This window comes from Pyrus communis, chromosome 4 (assembly GCF_963583255.1).
Source record: "Pyrus communis chromosome 4, drPyrComm1.1, whole genome shotgun sequence".
Classification (NCBI taxonomy): Eukaryota; Viridiplantae; Streptophyta; class Magnoliopsida; order Rosales; family Rosaceae; genus Pyrus; species Pyrus communis.
Genome location: NC_084806.1, coordinates 730,039 through 749,280, shown reverse-complemented (window position 1 = coordinate 749,280; position 19,242 = coordinate 730,039). Strand labels below are relative to the sequence as shown.

Genomic DNA, 19,242 nt, shown 5'->3' with positions numbered 1-19,242 from the left:
GCCATAAACAAGTATCATAGATGATGGCGAACGAGGCACTTGTAACTGATAGCACTGGACTTGCTTACTCGAATTAGTTTTACTAACTATTCTCAAAGAGAATGTGCTCATGCAAGGAATAATGGACTTACATCACAATATCTTTTTCTTCCTCATTCTGATTTTGGTTTTCGTATCACGGACCTTGGTTCGCGCTTTATGGCATTTCCAGTATAAAAAAAAAAATCCAATCCTGCAAAGGATTGTTCATGGAACTACTGTCGAGATTCTTCGGACCATACTTGAATACATGGAGGTGACAACAAAAGGGATAAGAATAAAGTGAGGTAGTAGATTGGAAAGGGGTGCATTGGTGGTCTTTGAGGAGTTGGGTTTATGTGATCATCTTGACTTTTTTTCAACTTCAAGGGATGGAGTTCCAAATCATGAACAACTTCATTTGATTAGATTTATGACCTAGATGCATTTATCATTACCTGATTTATTTAACAGTTAAGATTCAACGCTACTAAATCTTCCAAAATCTATATAAATTATGTAGAAATCTATATAATCTTATGAAATCGATTACTTATCAAAATCTAGTAAAATCTTCTCAAATCCAAGTTACTGTACCCCAAAGTCTTAAGTTTGCCAACGTCCCTGTGACTTCCAATTTGCAACACGTGATCTGCTGGACCTCTAAATGGGTGGGGCCCACTCATCATTCGGCCTGTTCAGTCCTTTTGCATGCATGTTTGTTTTTGCATTTACGTTGGGTTCAATCGAAAGACTAAACATGTAATACACGACAAGGATTTGTATAAGACCGCCAGGTACATTTGTCACGGTTGTCTTGTGCTAATAAAATAGGAAACACGTAACGTAGTTTTGTATGTGTTGTGTAAGTGATTCTAATTACAAACATTGAGCACACATGTCATTGTTCTCCTCTCAGACATAGGGGTGGGCACGGTGCGGTTCGGTGCGGTTCCACCCCTAAATTGGAACCGGAACCGAAATATATTAACAGTTTAATTCGATGCGGTTCCACTTAAATTTATGACTAGAACATTACGGTTCGGTCTACACCGGTTCCGATTCGGTTCTTGCCGGTTTACGGTTCCTAATAATAAATTATTTGAACACCAAATCATTATGCATTCAAATACATCTTCTAAAACTGATTACATAAAGTTGCATACAACACATCTTTTTTAATGCAAATGTCTTTGGTAGTGGCACCAAGTCAACAAAAAGAGACAACTAAAATACATATGCACTGGTCAATCAGTCAACAAACAAAAAAAATGATGAAACAAATTGCAAGTTTTCAGACTTCAGAGAGCAAGCAAGAAGCAGCAGCTCCTGTACACAATTTTCAACCTATTTTTCAACCTATTATACCATGACATGTGTGTGTATATATATTTTATTTATTTATTATTAATAAAACGGTTCGGTTCGGTTCTGCTGGTTCTTGGTCATTCGAAACCGAAACCGGAACCGGTTTGAACGGTTCGATTTGGTTTTTCACTCAAAGTTGACTTTTCCGGTCAACACGGTTTTTTTCTTACGGTTCGATGCGGTTTTGCGGTTTTGCGGTTTTTATGCCCACCCTACTCAAACACAAGCTATTGAAGTAAGGCAACTGGTTGAGACAAAATAGGAAATGACAAGTGATTGAAAGATATGGGAATCTAAAAAAGAGCTTAATACCTTCTCAAGTTAAGTAAAAGTTAAACATCGCTAGACCAACTGATTACGTGTGAAAAGTTATCCATCTAACCCGTCAATATTCATATGTGGATTTCAATACCATATATAATCAATAATAAATACGAAGTTAAAAGGATTTAAACTTCAAAAAAGGAAAGCCAACCAATTGATCCATCATATCATACTTCTGGGAGAGATCGGGATACCTTATCTTCCAAACTCAATATTTTTTTTTAACAAATAATATTATCAAAAGGGTGGGGCGCGGAAGAGTGAGCTAAACCTCACAATAAGCTAGCAATAATGATGGGATGAGATTGTAATTTTGTAAAATATATGGGAATATATTTATGATTTGAAATTTTCATTAAATGAACACTAATTACAATGCTTTGAGAAAACACACTTTTTTAGAAATATGGTAAACTCTGCTTCAGCGTTTCTATGCTTTTGACCGCAGTTTAAAAAAAAAGTGTTAACTATTGTTAATGACAGTAGAAAAGTGTTTTTTTTTTTGTTTTACCAAATACATTAATGTTCCAGATTTTTTAATATGCTGTTTTTTTAAAACACCACAATCTCAATCTAGCCCTAACTGCGCTGAATCAGTATATGGGTAAAGATCCTTGAACGATATGAGTGTCATGATGAACATGATGTTCGGCTGTCTGAGTGTCGAACTCTAAAATGCATATGCGTGTAACTGCTCATAGAAAACGTCACTTTGATGGGGAAGCTGATGACGTGACGTGACATGTTTTGACGAAAATATTGGAGACTGTTCATGATGGCCAAGTCTGCCCAGGGCGAATTTTCAACCGCAAAAGCCGCCCGCGAGTCTCCACCATTAATCTCTGCTGCTTATTGCTTAAGCAGAAGTCAAAAGCTGAAAGCTTTTTAAGCTAAGACAGAAACCGGAATACAAATTGTGGCGGAAATTAAGTAGAGTTTTTGAGATTGGAGAAATGGCGACAGTGACGGCATGGCAGTTACCGTACAGAATATTGACAGCGGCAGAGGAAGAAGAAGATAGTTCGTCAGACCCGACGAACGCAGTGGCGTTCGTGGGGATGTGTTTACTGATAGGAATCGCCTGCAGGCATCTGTTGCGTGGTACCAGAGTTCCCTACACTGTCGCTCTGCTCATCCTTGGCATTGGCCTCGGCTCCATAGGTTTCTCTCTCTTCCTCTCTCCTCCATTTCTCCTTCTTCTACTACTACTTATTATTATAATTTAATTATTGGGTTTAATCTAATGTTAATTGCAGCAAATTCTCAAACTTTGTAATTTTGCTGGTTTCAGTGATTTGGTTCTTAAAATGAACAAAAAAGAAAGTTAGGAGCTTGTTGTTTACAATTTTGGATTATATAACATATATGTATATGTATATATCAAAATTCAGTGGCTTTTGGTTGATTTCTGGGGGGGCAAGGATTAAGAAAATTAGCAGCAGCATCTCAACAGTGAGATTTCTAAGAAGAGAAGTAGGAATGGAATATAAGGAGGAATAATTGAGCAAACCATGAAATTGTAATGAGACGGAGAACTGCTTGATTCTTTGTCATCCCATTTCAGATGGTGGGATGATACTCTCTGGCCTCTGCTTTGTTTCTTTATTAGGAGCTAATTGTTTGTTTTAATTAATATTTGCTAATTAAAGGATGATAAACATGCAGAATATGGCACACATCATCGACTGGGGAGGATTGGAGACGGAATTCGAATTTGTATGTTCCAGCTTTACATCTTTGTTGAAATAGCAATTGCAACGCCGGTTATAGGCTTTGCATCCTCGTGTTGTTTTTGACTTGGAGGGCTTTGTACTGTGGTGCAGGGGCAAATATTGATCCTGACCTTCTATTGGCTGTTTTTCTGCCTGTCCTTCTTTTCGAGAGTTCGTTTTCTATGGAGGTGCACCAAATAAAGGTCACTTTTCTTCCTCACATATTGTCATTGTGCATTTTTCAAAATTTGAGTTTGTATTGTTTTTAATTTTGTTCTTCTTTTACCATGCTGTTGTTCTGCTTATTCACAATCATGAAAAGTCTGAAACATTTATAGCGCAATAAGACCAACAAACTTTATTTTGGTGCAATTCTAACCTGTAGCTTTCTGCAAAGTCACTGGTTGACCTGAAATTGTCTCAGATATGAAATGAACCGGAAAAAAATTTCCATTTTTCGTGCAGAGGTGTATGGTACAAATGATGATACTAGCTGGTCCGGGTGTTCTAATATCAACCTTTGTCCTTGGATCTGCTTTGAAGGTATCCTAAACTTTGCTAATTAGACTATAGGTTTGAGTTATATAATTATATTGTCATATACAACTGCAGCTCACTTTCCCTTATGAGTGGAGTTGGAAAACATCACTGCTCCTTGGGGGGCTTCTTAGCGCCACTGATCCTGTGGCTGTTATTGCTCTGTTAAAAGAGCTTGGTGCTAGCAAAAAATTGAGTACGATAATTGAAGGAGAATCCATGATGAACGATGGGTATAGATTTTTAGTGATCTAACACTATCTCAAGCCAGATAATCTCTATGTTCTACTATTCAATATTTTGTGTAGGTGAACCATGCGTGGTTTATGTGTATGAGATTGTTGTCACTGTTGTTTTTTACAGCCTTTGTGTAAATTATGCCTTTCGTATTTTCACTTATCTGAATGTGTTTAATTTTGTCCAGGATAGCAATTGTGGTGTATCAGCTATTTTATCAAATGGTCCTTGGAAAGAGCTATGACTGGGCTGCCATAATTAAATTTCTCTCTCAAGTCGCATTTGGATCGTATGTCTCACATATTTCTTTGAGTAGAGATGGCAGATTTGTCTCACATAAATAACTCTTTTATTGTTCCAGTATAGGCATTGGTCTTGCATTTGGCATAGTATCTGTACTTTGGCTCAGGTTCATTTTCAATGACACCGTGATAGAGATCACACTAACACTTGCTGTCAGCTACGTTGCTTACTTCATTGTATGTTCCTTTCCAAAATTGGATGATTCATTGTTAAGTTCATATGACTATTATTCCAAATTGCTTGTTGTCATGTAAATGGATATGTATGAATTGGTGCAAAATTCTTACGATTGAAACCTGTCATAGAAATGCTATTGATAGTTCAATTACTTTTACGTGTGACTGGGAAGTTGGCTCCTTGCATGTATGTTCCTTTCCAAATTTATGTAAAATATTCTTCTGATGTCTGTTCTTTCAATAACCAATGACTGAAGACTGTTAACAATAAACTGTGTTTTATACTGTTTCTTCTAGCGTAAAGAAGATTGAAGCATTCCAGTTAACATATTATAGTGCATTTCACTTATCTGGAAAAATGTTTGGTCATTAGTTGCCTGTTTTATGTATTGAAAAACTGTGATATATTACTCGGGTGCCACAGGCTCAAGAGAGTGTGGGCGTTTCTGGTGTATTGACGGTGACGACTTTAGGAATGTAAGCTGAATTTCCCAATAAGATCTCATTGCACACAGGAGAATAGATTTATCATAACGTTATAATCTGTGGACAGGTTTTATGCTGCGGTTGCAAGGACAGCTTTTAAGAGTGAAAGCCAGCAAAGTTTACACCATTTCTGATACAGCAAATATGTGAATAGTTTGATAAAAAAAAAGTCGCTTGAATCTACCCTTCATGAAATTTTAATTGCTCGTACTCTATGCATCTTGCGCAGGGAAATGGTTGCTTATATTGCTAACACCTTAGTTTTCATCTTGAGGTAAGTGCATAATCTGACAATCTTTAGTTGCATTTTGTTTTGTGACAATAATAAAAGGGAAAACAAACACATATTTTCTGTTTTTCTTTTCAGTGGAGTTGTTATAGCTGAAGGTATTCTTAGCAGTGCAAATATTTTCGATCATGGTAATCCTTACTTTTCAAACATAGAGATATGCATGTACTCATTTTTGCATTCATAAATATATGTCACTTGCTTGGCGTTAACTGCGCACAAGGACGCACATACACAGGCCGATCAGGTGTGGACACTTCCCCCTCCCCCAGTAATAATTTCTTTTTTTCAACTTGTTTCCCGGTTGTTAAATTCTTATTGTTCAATATAAAGTACATTAAGAGCGAAGGATGAAGGAAGCAAACGAGAGCTATCTTTTCAGCGGTTAACGTTTTAGTGGATTATCTCTTAGTTCTCTAATGACTGGTTCTATTTAACTCTTTTTAACTATAATTGTTTTTGTTTCAGGAAAATCTTGGTTGTACATCATTCTTCTCTATGTTTATGTACAAATTGCCCGGTTCATAGTGGTTGCAGTTTCATTTCCCCTCCTCCGGTATTTTGGCTATGGTTTGGACTGGAAAGAGGCTATAATCCTTATATGGTCAGGTCTGCGAGGGGCTGTAGCATTGTCACTTTCACTGTCAGTGAAGGCAAGTTGTTAATTACAAACTGTTGTTTATGCAAAGCAAAATATAACTTTTATACCTTGTGGGTAAAAATCAATCTCTACTGTTTGTTAATTTCGTAACTTTTGCCTCTTCAAGTTGGATGGTGCATCATAAACCATTTCGTTCTCAACAAGCCAGCTGCTAAACCTCCATTTTTGAGTTTGTGGAGGAAATGTTTCGTTCACACATCTAACTGTTTGCCGTGTCAAAAGTGATTATTGTAATTGTAGTCTACATGCAATTCCATTAGTTTTTAGTGCATAAGCATCTTATATTTGACAAGATATTTTCCCCCCTCACCTTTGAAAGCTTTATTCTTGTAGCAAACTAGTGACAGCTCTTCACTTATCAGTTCTGACACAGGAGTCCTGGTACGTATCTGGAGCGTGAGCGCACACTTTTTTCTGTTATATTGTATAATATGCTCGATTTTCAAACATAACGTATTAATTTATTCTTGGACACCACTTGAGATTCTTATTTAAGCAATTTGTTAAACCTTTGCAGTTTGTTTTCTTCACTGGTGGAATTGTCTTCTTGACACTAGTTGTGAATGGTTCCACCACACATTTCATTTTACTCCTTCTAGATCTGGACAAGCTATCGGCAGCTAAGGTGATGTTTAACTGTCCTTCAAAATATACAAGTGCGTTGTCCTTGTAGACCTGTGGTACTGCTTGATGTTTCCCTTTGTTTCGGGATTATAATTTTTAAGTCCTCAACATTTCATGCCGCTATAAATCCACTTGAAGGTAAATTATAGTTGTCTAGCTTAGTTAAGAGGATGTCTATGTTTGGGCACTTGTTATGAGAATTTTCTTCCGTCGATGCATTTGGTTTGATAGCTATATCTTTGTTTTATTACAGAGGCGCGTGCTGGAGTACACAAAATATGAAATGTTGAACAAAGCATTAGAGGCTTTTGGTGATCTTGGAGATGACGAGGAGTTGGGACCTGCTGACTGGCCCTCTGTGAAAAGATATATTGCAATTGATGTTGATACCGAAACTGTACACCTTCACGATGCTTCAGAAAGTTATAATAGTAATAATCCGCACGTTACAAATTTGAAGGATATACGTGAACGTCTTTTGAGTGGTAAATTTAGTAGTGTTTATATTTCAGTTCCGGTAACTTTCAAGCTTGGGCATTTCTTATGTTACATATTTCTGAAACGTAAAACTAAAATTCTTAAAGTTACTGGTGTGAAAGTTAAAGGTTGCTATATCTAACTGTGGCCTCATTTGCTAATACAAAAAAAAACCATTTTAAATCAGGAGTCCAAGCTGCTTACTGGAACATGCTTGATGAGGGAAGGATTACACAATCTACTGCAAATATTTTGATGCAATCAGTAGACGAATCAATTGACTTGGTTTCACGTGAGCCTTTATGGGACTGGAAAGGTTTAAAAGCTCATGTTCGTTTCCCGAATTACTATAAGTTCCTTCAAACTAGCATTTTCCCCCAGAAATTGGTAACCTATTTGACTGTGGAAAGGCTGGAATCTGCATGTTACATTTGTGCTTCCTTTCTCCGTGCCCATAGAATTGCAAGGCAGGAACTTCATGATTTTATAGGTTATATTCTTTCTTTCCAGTTAATACCTTTTGTGATTGTTGTTGTAACGTAAGAGTGGAAGTTGTTTTGGTTATTATCCAGTAGCACTGTATTTTGACAAATATGTAATTGATCTTCGAGTGCTTATTTATTCAGGTGATAGTGAAGTTGCTTCAATCGTCATCAATGAAAGTGAGGCAGAAGGAGAAGAAGCAAAAAAGTTTCTGGAAGATGTTCGTGTCACATTTCCTGAGGTTTGTTAGTTAAGTTTCTTCATGGATATGCTGATCGCGCTGGATTCAAGTTGGAGGGTTTTTAGCCGAAGTACATTTAATCTACCGTCTATAGTTAAAACTTTCCTCTGTGTTCTTGCTTAGGAAGAATATTTTAGCATGAGATTGTCTTGTATGAATTTGTATGTTTGGAATTTTCAGGTTTTGCGTGTCGTAAAAACAAGACAAGTAGCATTCTCAGCTCTAAACCATTTAACTGAATATCTCCAAAACCTAGAGAAGGTTGGCATGTTGGAAGAAAAAGAGACGCTTCATCTTCATGACGCAGTCCAGGTGCGTGTTGGTGATCTTTTGTGTCGTATAATTATTTAGCGTGTGCCTCACTCCTTTACGATAATTGATTTTGTTATTATTTTGTTTTCACAGACTGATATGAAAAAGCTTCTACGGAATCCTCCATCAGTAAAGATCCCAAAGATAAATGATTTGATTAGTCTCCATCCTCTAACGGGGGCTCTTCCGCCTTCAGTTCGTGAACCAGTTGAAGCTTCTACCAAGGAAACCATGAAATTGTGTGGTATGACGCTTTATGAGGAGGGATCCAAGCCTACTGGTATTTGGCTTCTTTCCACTGGTGTAGTCAAGGTAAAGTGATGGTTTAAAGCTTCTACATTTTCTCTATTTCGTCACGGATAATATCATGGATGAGAATTATTTGTTGCAGTGGACAAGTAAGAGCATAAAAAACAAGCACTCGCTGCATCCAACTTTTACTCACGGGAGTACTTTGGGCCTGTATGAAGCGCTAACCGGAAAGCCCTACATTTGTGACATGATCACAGATTCTGTGGTTCTCTGCTTTTATATTGAAACTCATAAGATAAATTCAATGCTCCGGTCTGATCCGTCAGTAGAAGACTTCCTCTGGCAGGTATTCTTACTAAAATTTTCAGCTTGTTACTGCTACCAAAATGACATGAAGAGTACTGTTTGTCAAAGTTTCAGTACTTTCTCAATATAGTGTTTTAATCAACTTTGTAATGCGTGGCAAGTGAAAAGATAATATGATGATATGAATTTTGGAAAGGATTATGGATTTTATTATGATGTAACGAATTTTATTTAATTCCATTTTGTTTTTAGGAAAGTTCTATTGCTCTTTTGAAACTTTTCCTTCCACAAATATTTGAGAAAATGGCAATGCAAGATTTGAGAACTCTTGTTGCGGAAGGGTCAGTGATGACGATATACCTAAGGGACGAATCTTTTGAAATTCCGTACCATTCCATTGGATTTCTGTTAGAGGGTTTCGTTAAAACCCAAGGTGTCCAAGAAGAACTTATCACATCACCTGCACCTCTATTCCCCTCACATGGTTACCAGAGCTTCCAGAATCTGGAAACATCAGGTAATAATAAACTTCTGTTTCGAAAGATACTTGTCGGAACAAGTTTCATTCTTGCATAAACCACTTCTGCATTGTTAATGCTAATCAGTTTTGCTGCTAATTGATCACAGGCACCAGGGTAGCCAGTTTTTCTCATAAAGGATCCAGTTATCTTGTTGAAACAAGATCGAGAGTGATTATATTCGACATCGCAGCATTTGAATCTGACAGTGCTCTGATTAGACGCTCATCCCCATTTGTATCAAGTGCATTTGATCACCATCCTCATGGGTCTTTTACTGGAGAGCATAGTGGTCTTATGAGTTGGCCTGAGCAAATTTCCAAAGCAAAGCAGCAAAAGCAGAACCCCGAAGGGATTGACCGACAAAACAACAGCTTGTCTGTGAGGGCGATGCAGTTAAGCATTTACGGCAGTATTGTAAGCTCAGTTTCTTGATGTTCTTTACTACATGGGATGATTTTGGTTTTATCTTTTTGTTCAAGCCAACTAATTTTCTTATGTTGTTATGCAAACAAGGTGAATGTGAATTGGAGGAGGCGTGCTCGAAGTTTTCCGAGAAGTGGTCCGATTAATCCATCACACACCGTGTCATATCCAAGCATGCCATCATATCAAGGCCGTTCACATTATGTGTCATATCCGAGTGTTCCATCACATCACCGCCGTCCGCTGGTTTCAGTCAGACCAGAAGGGGCAACAGCTGTGAGAAAGAACCTTGAAGTGAGAAAATTCACAGGCCAAACAAATCCACCAGGGCAGCAAAGTACAAACCCAAATAAGAGCCATGCGGTAGACGGTTCGAGTGATGGATCGGGTGGTGAAGATGACGTAATTGTGAGAATCGATTGACCAAGTCGGGTATTGTAGTAGATTGAGAAGATATAGTATTGTAATTATTTTAGTTAAAGAAAGGGTATTGTTGTATTTTTCACGTCAAGTCTCTGTTCCGCCTATACCTCAAGTAAATAAATATGCTAATAGCAACTGCGTTTTATTTCCAAGTATCTCTCAACTTATATAATTACATATGGTGGTACGTGCTCGTATTTTGGACATGCTGCCTATGCCTCAAGTAAATAAATATGCTAGTAACAACTGCATTTTTTTCTTTTCCAAATATCTCTAAACTTGTATAATGATATGTAGTGTATGTGCTCGTATTTGGGCACGCTTAATTGTGAAATAGAATGCGCATATAATACATAATATTATTGTTGGCATAAAATTGAGGAGGTAGGAGTTAGTACCAGCGACCGTATCGTACTTGTGTATGAAAATACTGACTTGTTCAAAGCCGAGGACAAAAAGAGAAAAATTGAGAGAAACGCGTGTGGGAGAATTAGGGGCTTAATAGAGCAAGTGGGGTGGTGGTTGGGTAAGAGCATTTTTATAGACAGAAAATTATACATTAGTAAATGAGCAGCACCACCACCACGACGTACGCCACCAGACGCGTTGCTCACTCGGTTAAAACTCGAAAGGACATCCCTACGCGGCTTCAACGCACCCTAATTTATAACCTAATCCATCTTGCTGTCGGCAGCTTATCACAAACCGCCTCCACTTCGGTACTGCCTCCCTTTCTTCCGACGGTCACCCACTTCATTACTAGCTAGCTAGCTAGGAGTAGAAGCACCGACCAGTATCCGAATATGGCTGCTTCTGCTTCTGCTTCTGCAGTGAGGGGAATGGCGGTTCCTCGCAGTAGTCGCTGGATTCCGAAACGCGGCCAAGTTCTGAAGAGGGTTCTGAAGTCCATCTTTGCTTGTGTCTGCTTTGATCAAACAGCAACTACACCAAACAAAAACCCTTCATCTGTTTTTCCTTGTTGATCAGTTTATGTGAGGGTTTTAGGACGGACGGACTTGGTCTAACTTCATTTGTCATGCATTTTGTTGCTAGGGTTTCTTTTACGCGTACACGTTTAGATTGTTTTTTGTTCATGAATTTTGATCGATCAAGTAGTAATAATAATAATTGAAATTTGGGCCTCTGTCTTTGTTTTTGTTTCTCTTTGATTCAAAGATGGCAAGAACACGTCCCCCATTTTGTTTCTATGCTTATATATCCTTGAGCAATAAATGAATGTAGAAACACAGAGGACTTTCATGGCGTCCATTTGTATGCGTGACGGAGTTTGAGTTTGGACTGTCATTTGACCAGAATATTCAGTAAATTTGTTTGATTTAAACAACTTTCACACTAAGTACAATCGTATGCAATCATCAAGGGGTACTAAAATATAAAGCGGTTTCGTACATTCTTTAAAAGTAACCTACATATAACATGATTGGACACCGCTATTCAAAATTATATCCTCACTCGCTATATGAATAAAAAATATATTTTATATATGCCGCATGGCATCTAGACCCATAATTCGCATTTGCATTTTGGATAATGCTTGTGTTCCCTCCATGGAGCTAGGAACCTACTTGTCTTTCTCTTATACAATTAACGAATTTTTAGAGTCCGAACATCATAATTGGAACCTTTCATTCTCTTTATCTCCATCTATCATATTAGGAATAAAAATTTCAATTTGGAAATCGTTTAGTCATCCATATATGTCAAACTAATCAATGATTTTTGTGACAGGTAATATCCTCATAATGAACCGTCCATTTGTTTTATTCATATAAATAGTTAAAAAATTCTCCAAATTGATATATATATATATATATATATTTTTTTTTTACAGATATGAACTTAGATGATGATAACGAGAATAAACGGTTTTGATTATAATGTTTGAACTATAAAAATTGTTAATCATAAATGGAGTACAAGTATTCTCCCATGGGGTACACTAGCATTGTCCCTTTGTTCTTTCATTTTTATCCAAGATTGAGATGGTCCACTACCAAGACCTTAAGTCCGATCCGGATCGCAAAGGCCAAACTACAACCGGATGCTTTGTCGCTAGTCAGCAAGTGTTGGCCAAGACTCAACAGTGAACACGGTGTACACACCAGAAATCTATTGGCTCTAACGTAAGCCACGTGGCCCATGTCATGGAGATTCTGTACTACCGTTAAATATGTCATGATGCTCATGAGTACATTTTACGATTTTTGTACGTAGTTCTTTTCTGCCTTGGCCTTCTTCGGGTAAATTTGAGCCATGAACAAATTCTCGTAGCTCATGAACTGACTACAAAATCTACGTATTTACATGCCCTTATGATTAAGGTAACGACTTCAGGAATGATCAGCTTCCATAGTGTGACGGCGGTTTGTTATCATATTAGCGGTAAAAAATTTATAACTTAATATTTAATAGTATTTAATTCTGTAATCGAGGAAAAATTTTCATTTTCTATCATGCTCGAAGCATTGTGCTCCAATTCTCCTTCTACAATATCGTTTATGTCAGATATCATAACGTAAGAGGTTACGTTGCTATAAATGAGAACGCATGTGAAATGTGGTTGACTTTCTTTTCGAGAGTTAATTCCGTTCTCTAATTACTTATAGATGTTTTTGTTTTTCGGTCGAAAACTTATCGGTGATTTTTGACTAATGACCAATGAGTATGGACCATGTCTTGCAGTTGGTCTGAGTTCAAGCTATGGACTTTTGACTTTTGACTTTTACTTTGACCAATCACATACATGACGGCTGCAGGAGCCAATCACATATAGTTATTTGCAATTTCCTCACGGCTAATTATTGGCCCAATATCGATTCCGAAGCAATCATTTAATAATGGGCCTTCGTGGGCTTGGTGAACTATATCAATATAATTTGGGTAGTCCTCTCCATGCCCCTTAATTTTTCTGTCATTAAATTAAATGAATTTAAAAAATATTAAGAGACATAAATCAAGAGAGATTTTTAGAAAGTAAAAATTTGTATATAGATAGCACCATTCTACAATCTATCGTTTTAATCCCCATAGCAATATAATCCATGCTTTAAATGAGAAAGATTGGGGATTTGGAAAAGAAAAAGTCTATGATATTCTGATCACATATACCAAGGGATTTTCTTTTTATAATTTAAATAAGATATTCAAGAAATAACGAGAATTTTGAAAGAAAAATGTATGAGAGATCATCTATTTAGACAATAATTTGTAAATCGCATAATGTAGCGGTCGATATTGGATTCCTAAAAAATTTTAAAGGTGAAATTCAATCAAAGTGTCACATTGTATGATTTACAATATATCATTTAAGAAAATAATCTCTTTAACATCAATCATGATAAAAATATTGGATCGCCCTAAAGCGATGCTAATTGAGTACAACACTAATCATTACTATATTTTGTTGGATTTTTCATTCAATGAAAGAGAAAAATCATGCACATGATCACAAACCTGATATTAGTGAGGTGAGGGGTTTGCGGCTTTGGAAAGACATCCTATTCGGATCTCTCCCTTCAAATCCCAAGGATCAAGTGATCGGATCTTTGAAATTTGATCCAACGGCTAAAAACAGAAAAGTTAGTAAAAACTTTTAAAAGCTATAATAATTTTTAGCTGTTAGATCAAATTTCAAAGGTCCGGATCACTTGATCCCTGGGCTTTGGAGGAATGGATCCAGAAAGGATCTCTTTCCTATGGTTTTAACCAAGTTCTTAACAGAGAAGTTATCTTCTTTTTGGAACATCAAATAGTGTGTGGAGATTATTATATTACCTTTTGACCATTTTCATTTTTTTTTAAATTTGAAAGGTCAAATATCAAAATATTAAACGAAGGATAATACTTGTATTCTCCGGAATGAACTCATCATTCTCCTCATATAAGTAATGTATATTCGTCCTACAAATTTTATAATCGAAATCATTTAATTTCTTAATATTTATTTGAAGATCACTTGTACAAAATATCATTTAAATGAGAGATCATGACTAGATGTATATAAAAAATCAACATTGTAGATACCAAGTAAAATGTTCATTTTGATACGTTTGGATGATTAAGGGATATTTCTAATTCAAACGATTTTTTATACTAGTGATCTTCAAATAATGATAAGAAATTGAATGATTCTAATTATGAAGTTTATATGCTCAAGACACGTTATTCGCAAATAAGGGGATATGTGCATCCCCATATGAGGAGGATGCAAGTATTATCGTTAAATTATTACAATTTTTTTACTTTCACTCCTTGAGCCACCCTACTCATCCTTTTAGGTCTTTTTTGCTACATGGTTCTTTGATTTTTCTCTTTTTTCTTTAATTACTTTTCTTTTTGGAATATATATATATATATATATATATATATATATTATTTTTGCAATATATATTTGATTTTGAGAATGGTATAACCCTTTTTCTTTTCTTTATATATAACTGACCTAGATTCTGCAAATCCAAAGAAATTTGGGCATAAAAAAGTAGAAAAAGCTATCTTCAACTTAAACCAACAACAATGATTGTTCTAACGAGACAAAACACCAATCCTCGTCACTCCCTTGGCACTCGCACAAAGCAATTTGTACAAGGACGTCGTATGTAGCTACTACACAATACACACCCCGCTAGGACTTCTGCAACATCTACGGGAAACGTGATTACTGTGAGTGTGTGAGCATTCGTGTGATCTGCTCAACCGAGAAAAGTTAGGTTAACAACTAAAGAGTGTCCGATTACATTATTTGTAAAGTATTTTATGTAAAACATGAGGTTTCAATATTTTTGTCCTATCAAACTGCATGAATGTTATAATTACTTTAATCAAACAACGCTATCAAAGTTTCTTTCATTTAGCTAAGTCTAGCTCAAGTCATATATTAGAATTTAACTTATCGAACTGCATGAATGTTATAATTACTTTAATCGAATAGCATTATCGAAGTTTCTCTTGCCGAGCTCAAGTCATACTATGTAGAATTTTGTGTCACAAAAAGTCAAAGGTTATTCGAGGGTAGTGAACGATCATCAGTGCAGCACATATAAAGAGCAATTAATTAAAACAAAGTATATATAAAACTCTCACTTGGGTGCATGTTTTCGTATATATTGTCCCACATGTTAGATATTGTCCGATAATCCATGCGATGTTTTTGAATTGTGGGCATTGACGTAATTACTGACCTATGTATTGAAGAAGACATGCACCGCAGAACATGAAGGATGTATGCATTAGTAAACACTAAACAATCAGAGAACAGTATACTCTATGATTGGCGCAATGCTTAGAATTAATTACATAATTAACCTACTGCGTGCCTCATGATCCCCATGCCTTAGAAGTCTTGGTTGATCCGATGTATACATACATACATACATATGTTCATATTGGAAAATGATTTGACTTTTACTTTTTAGTGGTAGTGGTTGGAGTCTTGGAGAAGAAGGTCTGCAGCAGGTAGCTATGAAAAAGGTAAAGCTAAAGGTAAACGATGGGAAATGGAAGATGATAAAGCTGTCATTGTTTCAAACATTAAATGTACGTAAGGTTTTGAAGTGTACAGTGATAGTGATTAAATCCATCCATCTTATGTTCAAAAATTATTAATGGGTTAGGTTATATTACATCTCTTCGTCAATAGAAGAAATATTAACGTTAGTTGTACGTAATGGGACGAACAAATATCTAATGAGATGTGTAAAAGCATCTGTACAGTATTTTTATTGTTATAGATACGCCTTTTACTCGTTTTATTTTATGCAACTAATGTTAATTGTTATTGTCTAGTTTTGCAAGTATTTTTATTGTTTGATAATCATAACTAATGAGATCTGATGGATATATTATGCACCCATCCAATTGTCCCCACTTCAACAAATCAAATGACCAAACTGATCTGCTTTTACTTTAGTCTTTACACCTTGCGAAAACTGGGGCATAGCAGAGAGAACATATATTGCCTTATAAGCAGGTCTGTGCCAGACGATATAATGGACGCTTTAATCTTTGAAGAAGCATTTTCGTTTCTATTCTCTTCTCTTTTCTTTCTTTCTTTTCGGGCATTTCTCCTACTTTCTTATTTTCCATTAATTCCACCATGTTGATTATTATGACCTCAGAAATGACGTTCTTGTTGCACATTTAATACCTCAGTTATACTCAGTAATCTACACAAAAACTTGAGTATTAATTAACAGAGACGTAATTAGTAAATAACATTCTTAATTATGTGTACGTAAAAGTAAACCCATAACACATGAATGTTACACATGGACTGTGGAAACATATATAGGTTTTCTATACAATTCACAGAGATCGAACATATTAATTTAAACTAATTAACTAATTAATCAAGGATGGATCGAACTCATGCATGCTAAGTAGCTAGCACCGAGGCCATTCACTAATTAAATGACAATGATTAATTTAACCTTTGGTTCTGATAATAGTGATTGTGCCTCTGCCCTGGGTTTGAATCCTGGTAAGGGCCACCACAGCTTTGCCAGAAAGGCCAGGGCCATCGGCAGACACGCATGGTCGACACGCAAAGTCCCCAACTGGGTGTCGTACTGGCCGTGTTGGTGGCATTAGGATTCTCTCGTTGATGTCGTTCAAGGTCACGTCGCCTTCTACTCCGCCCGGCTTCACCAACGCAAATGGATAGACCACCTTTGTTATCACCCTCTTCTTCTTTTTTCTCTTTTCATCATCACCACCACCTGTATTAGAGAACGTGTCAACAATGCCGTCAATTTTGTTTGGTAATGCTATTTAGGCACACAAGCTATCACACTCTCTAATACTAGTAAATCCTGAATGCCAGGTAGGACCCACTTCAATTAGAGGGTGTGTATTTTATGTGTTTATATAACATTATTGAATACGTATATTACTAGATTCATGATATGCTTACATACCTACAGCTGGAGCAGCAATATTGGTTAAAAAAGTTTCTTTGGGAGCAGGTAAATAATCAGAGTTGGTGTTTGCCGAGTCTTTGCTAGAAGAAGAAGAGAAGGAATCAAAAGCTTCGGGAGCTGACATTGTTGGCTCTTCTGGTGTGTTTATCTTTGTGCCGACTATGTCGTTTGTGATCTCTTCGGACTCGAGTCTGCTCATTGGTGTGGTTATACTTGCAGGATCACCTAGAAGAACTGAAATTTAAACCATTTTAACATTAACTAACTATAAACAACAATTAAGAAAGAACTAAACCTACTATAGATAAGCTAAAATAAAGTAATTAATTATTACGTAATTACCTGATAGCCCAGAACTGGAAGTAGTTAGCTGGCTCATGCAATCAAAATTCTCAGACACTTCCCAGTCTGAATTCCAGTACCTCTGTTTATAAAAATTAAGTCAGAAATTGGCTCAACATTAATTAATGAAAAAGCTCTTACGATTATAAAAACAAGGCTTACAAATCGAGAGATCTCTCGAACAAGCTAACCCAATACCTTCGCAAGAAGAGAAGTGGAGGAGTCCTTGAGCTCGTTATCACCATCGGTATACGCGAGCAAGCGTCTTCTTTTGGATCGCTCGCTAAATTCAACCAAAGCGTCTTCTAAGTACCCCGTCGAGAAATCCGACTGATCTACATGAGGCGATGAGTAAAATGGTGCATTCATCATCATGTACTCTTCCATAGCTGCACATATTATTCAAAACTTATAATTAACCCTAGCAAGCTAGAAATATATCATTGTGTTATATTCAACGACAAGTAAATACAAATGTAGACAAAAACAGTGAAAGGAGAGAAACAAAGGAATAAAAAGTGGAGAGACCTAAAGACATTCTGTCTGTGTTGAGGACTCCAAGGTGGCTGTGACAATCCCAACCTAGGGAAGAGCTGTGAAGGCTACTGTTTGTGTAAGCCATGGACATGGAGTCATGAAGCTCGCCCATCTCTCTCTCTCTCTCTCTCTCTCTCTCTCTCTCTCTCTCTCTCTCTCTCTAAAAGTCTTAATGTTTAATGACTCACTCACTCAGACCCATACATTTCTTTTTATGGGCAAAGCCATGACATATATAGAGAGAGTGGAAAAAGTGAAAAGAGATTATATGAATTTGGGGAGAAATTTTTTATTGTGATCAAAACACGGATGGTACATGATATGTTTTTATATAAGTGGTGGAAAGTTATATTTTTTAAGTTATTAACTTTTTAACACACATATCCTACCATTTGTATAATAACACGTGGTGTACCATCCCGTGTTTTGATCACATTAAAAATCTCTCGAATTTGGATAATGTTAGATAGACCAAAATTTCAAATTAAATGTGCAAATCAAATGATGTGTCACAAATAGAAAATAAGTACATTAATCCACAATAAATAATAATCCAATTATCAACAACTCACCATTTTATTTTATTGACGAAATTTAATTCAAAATTTTGATGTACCTAAAAAAGCAGTAATACTCAGTCAACGGCAAAGATGTTAGATAACAAAATTTTAAAAAAGAAAAAAAAGTGTCTCTTGATATTCGCGAAATGTAGTCTTACTTTAATTTTCTTTGGTTAATAAGAAACTAGATGAGAGTACACATTTTATGTGTGTGATCAATTTCTCTTAATAAGTGCATATTTTTTTTCTATACTATTATTAAGAGAAGCCTCCTTGTCAACATTTTTTCCCTTTTTTTCCTATTTTGTCATTCTTATATAAATATTGTGTATCAAAAGTGTTATTAAGAGAAGCCTCCTTGTCAACTTTTTTCCCCTTTCTCTTAATAAGTGCATATTTTTTTTCTATACTATTATTAAGAGAAGCCTCCTTGTCAACTTGTTTCCCCTTTTTTTTCCTATTTTGTCCTCCTTATGTAAATATTGTGTATCAAAAGTGAGGGTGGAATTGGAAAAATAAGTATATGATTGTCATTGTCTATAAAATAAAATAAAATAAAATAGGAAAAATAGGGATATGCTTGTCATTTTGTCACAAGGTATAAAATTACTATTTTGCCCTCCTTTTTGTCAATAGTGTATATCAAAAGTGGGCCCCAAATAGAAAAAATAGGGAAAAAAAGTTGACAAGAA

At 36.1% G+C, this 19,242-nt stretch overlaps 2 protein-coding genes across 3 annotated transcripts; one reads left to right on the top strand and one right to left on the bottom strand.

Moving 5' to 3' along the window:
- The first annotated feature begins 2,320 nt into the window (after positions 1 to 2,320).
- On the top strand, positions 2,321 to 10,657 carry LOC137730917 (sodium/hydrogen exchanger 8-like). The gene is made up of 23 exons (XM_068469919.1): positions 2,321 to 2,871; positions 3,376 to 3,426; positions 3,534 to 3,625; positions 3,888 to 3,965; positions 4,035 to 4,192; positions 4,384 to 4,485; positions 4,558 to 4,675; positions 5,100 to 5,152; positions 5,229 to 5,293; positions 5,390 to 5,435; positions 5,529 to 5,581; positions 5,919 to 6,103; positions 6,445 to 6,492; positions 6,629 to 6,736; positions 6,989 to 7,220; positions 7,400 to 7,702; positions 7,839 to 7,936; positions 8,117 to 8,248; positions 8,342 to 8,560; positions 8,640 to 8,846; positions 9,059 to 9,323; positions 9,434 to 9,741; positions 9,841 to 10,657. Exons 1-23 carry the CDS (start codon positions 2,664 to 2,666, stop codon positions 10,171 to 10,173), a joined length of 3,462 nt encoding a protein of 1,153 aa, XP_068326020.1. The 5' UTR covers positions 2,321 to 2,663; the 3' UTR covers positions 10,174 to 10,657.
- Positions 10,658 to 16,093: 5,436 nt separating this feature from the next.
- LOC137732443 (protein XRI1-like) lies at positions 16,094 to 18,154 on the bottom strand. 2 transcript variants are annotated; one of them, XM_068471749.1, is made up of 6 exons: positions 17,982 to 18,154; positions 17,652 to 17,842; positions 17,454 to 17,535; positions 17,109 to 17,345; positions 16,623 to 16,910; positions 16,094 to 16,358 (listed from the first exon to the last, which is right to left on the bottom strand). In XM_068471749.1, the coding sequence occupies exons 1-6, from the start codon at positions 18,100 to 18,102 to the stop codon at positions 16,351 to 16,353; spliced, it is 927 nt and encodes a 308-aa protein (XP_068327850.1). In that variant the 5' UTR covers positions 18,103 to 18,154; the 3' UTR covers positions 16,094 to 16,350. The 2 variants fall into 2 exon arrangements, with proteins under 2 accessions (XP_068327850.1, XP_068327851.1); XM_068471750.1 differs by lacking the exon at positions 16,094 to 16,358 and having other exon boundaries at positions 16,405 to 16,910; positions 17,982 to 18,153.
- Positions 18,155 to 19,242: the final 1,088 nt, after the last annotated feature.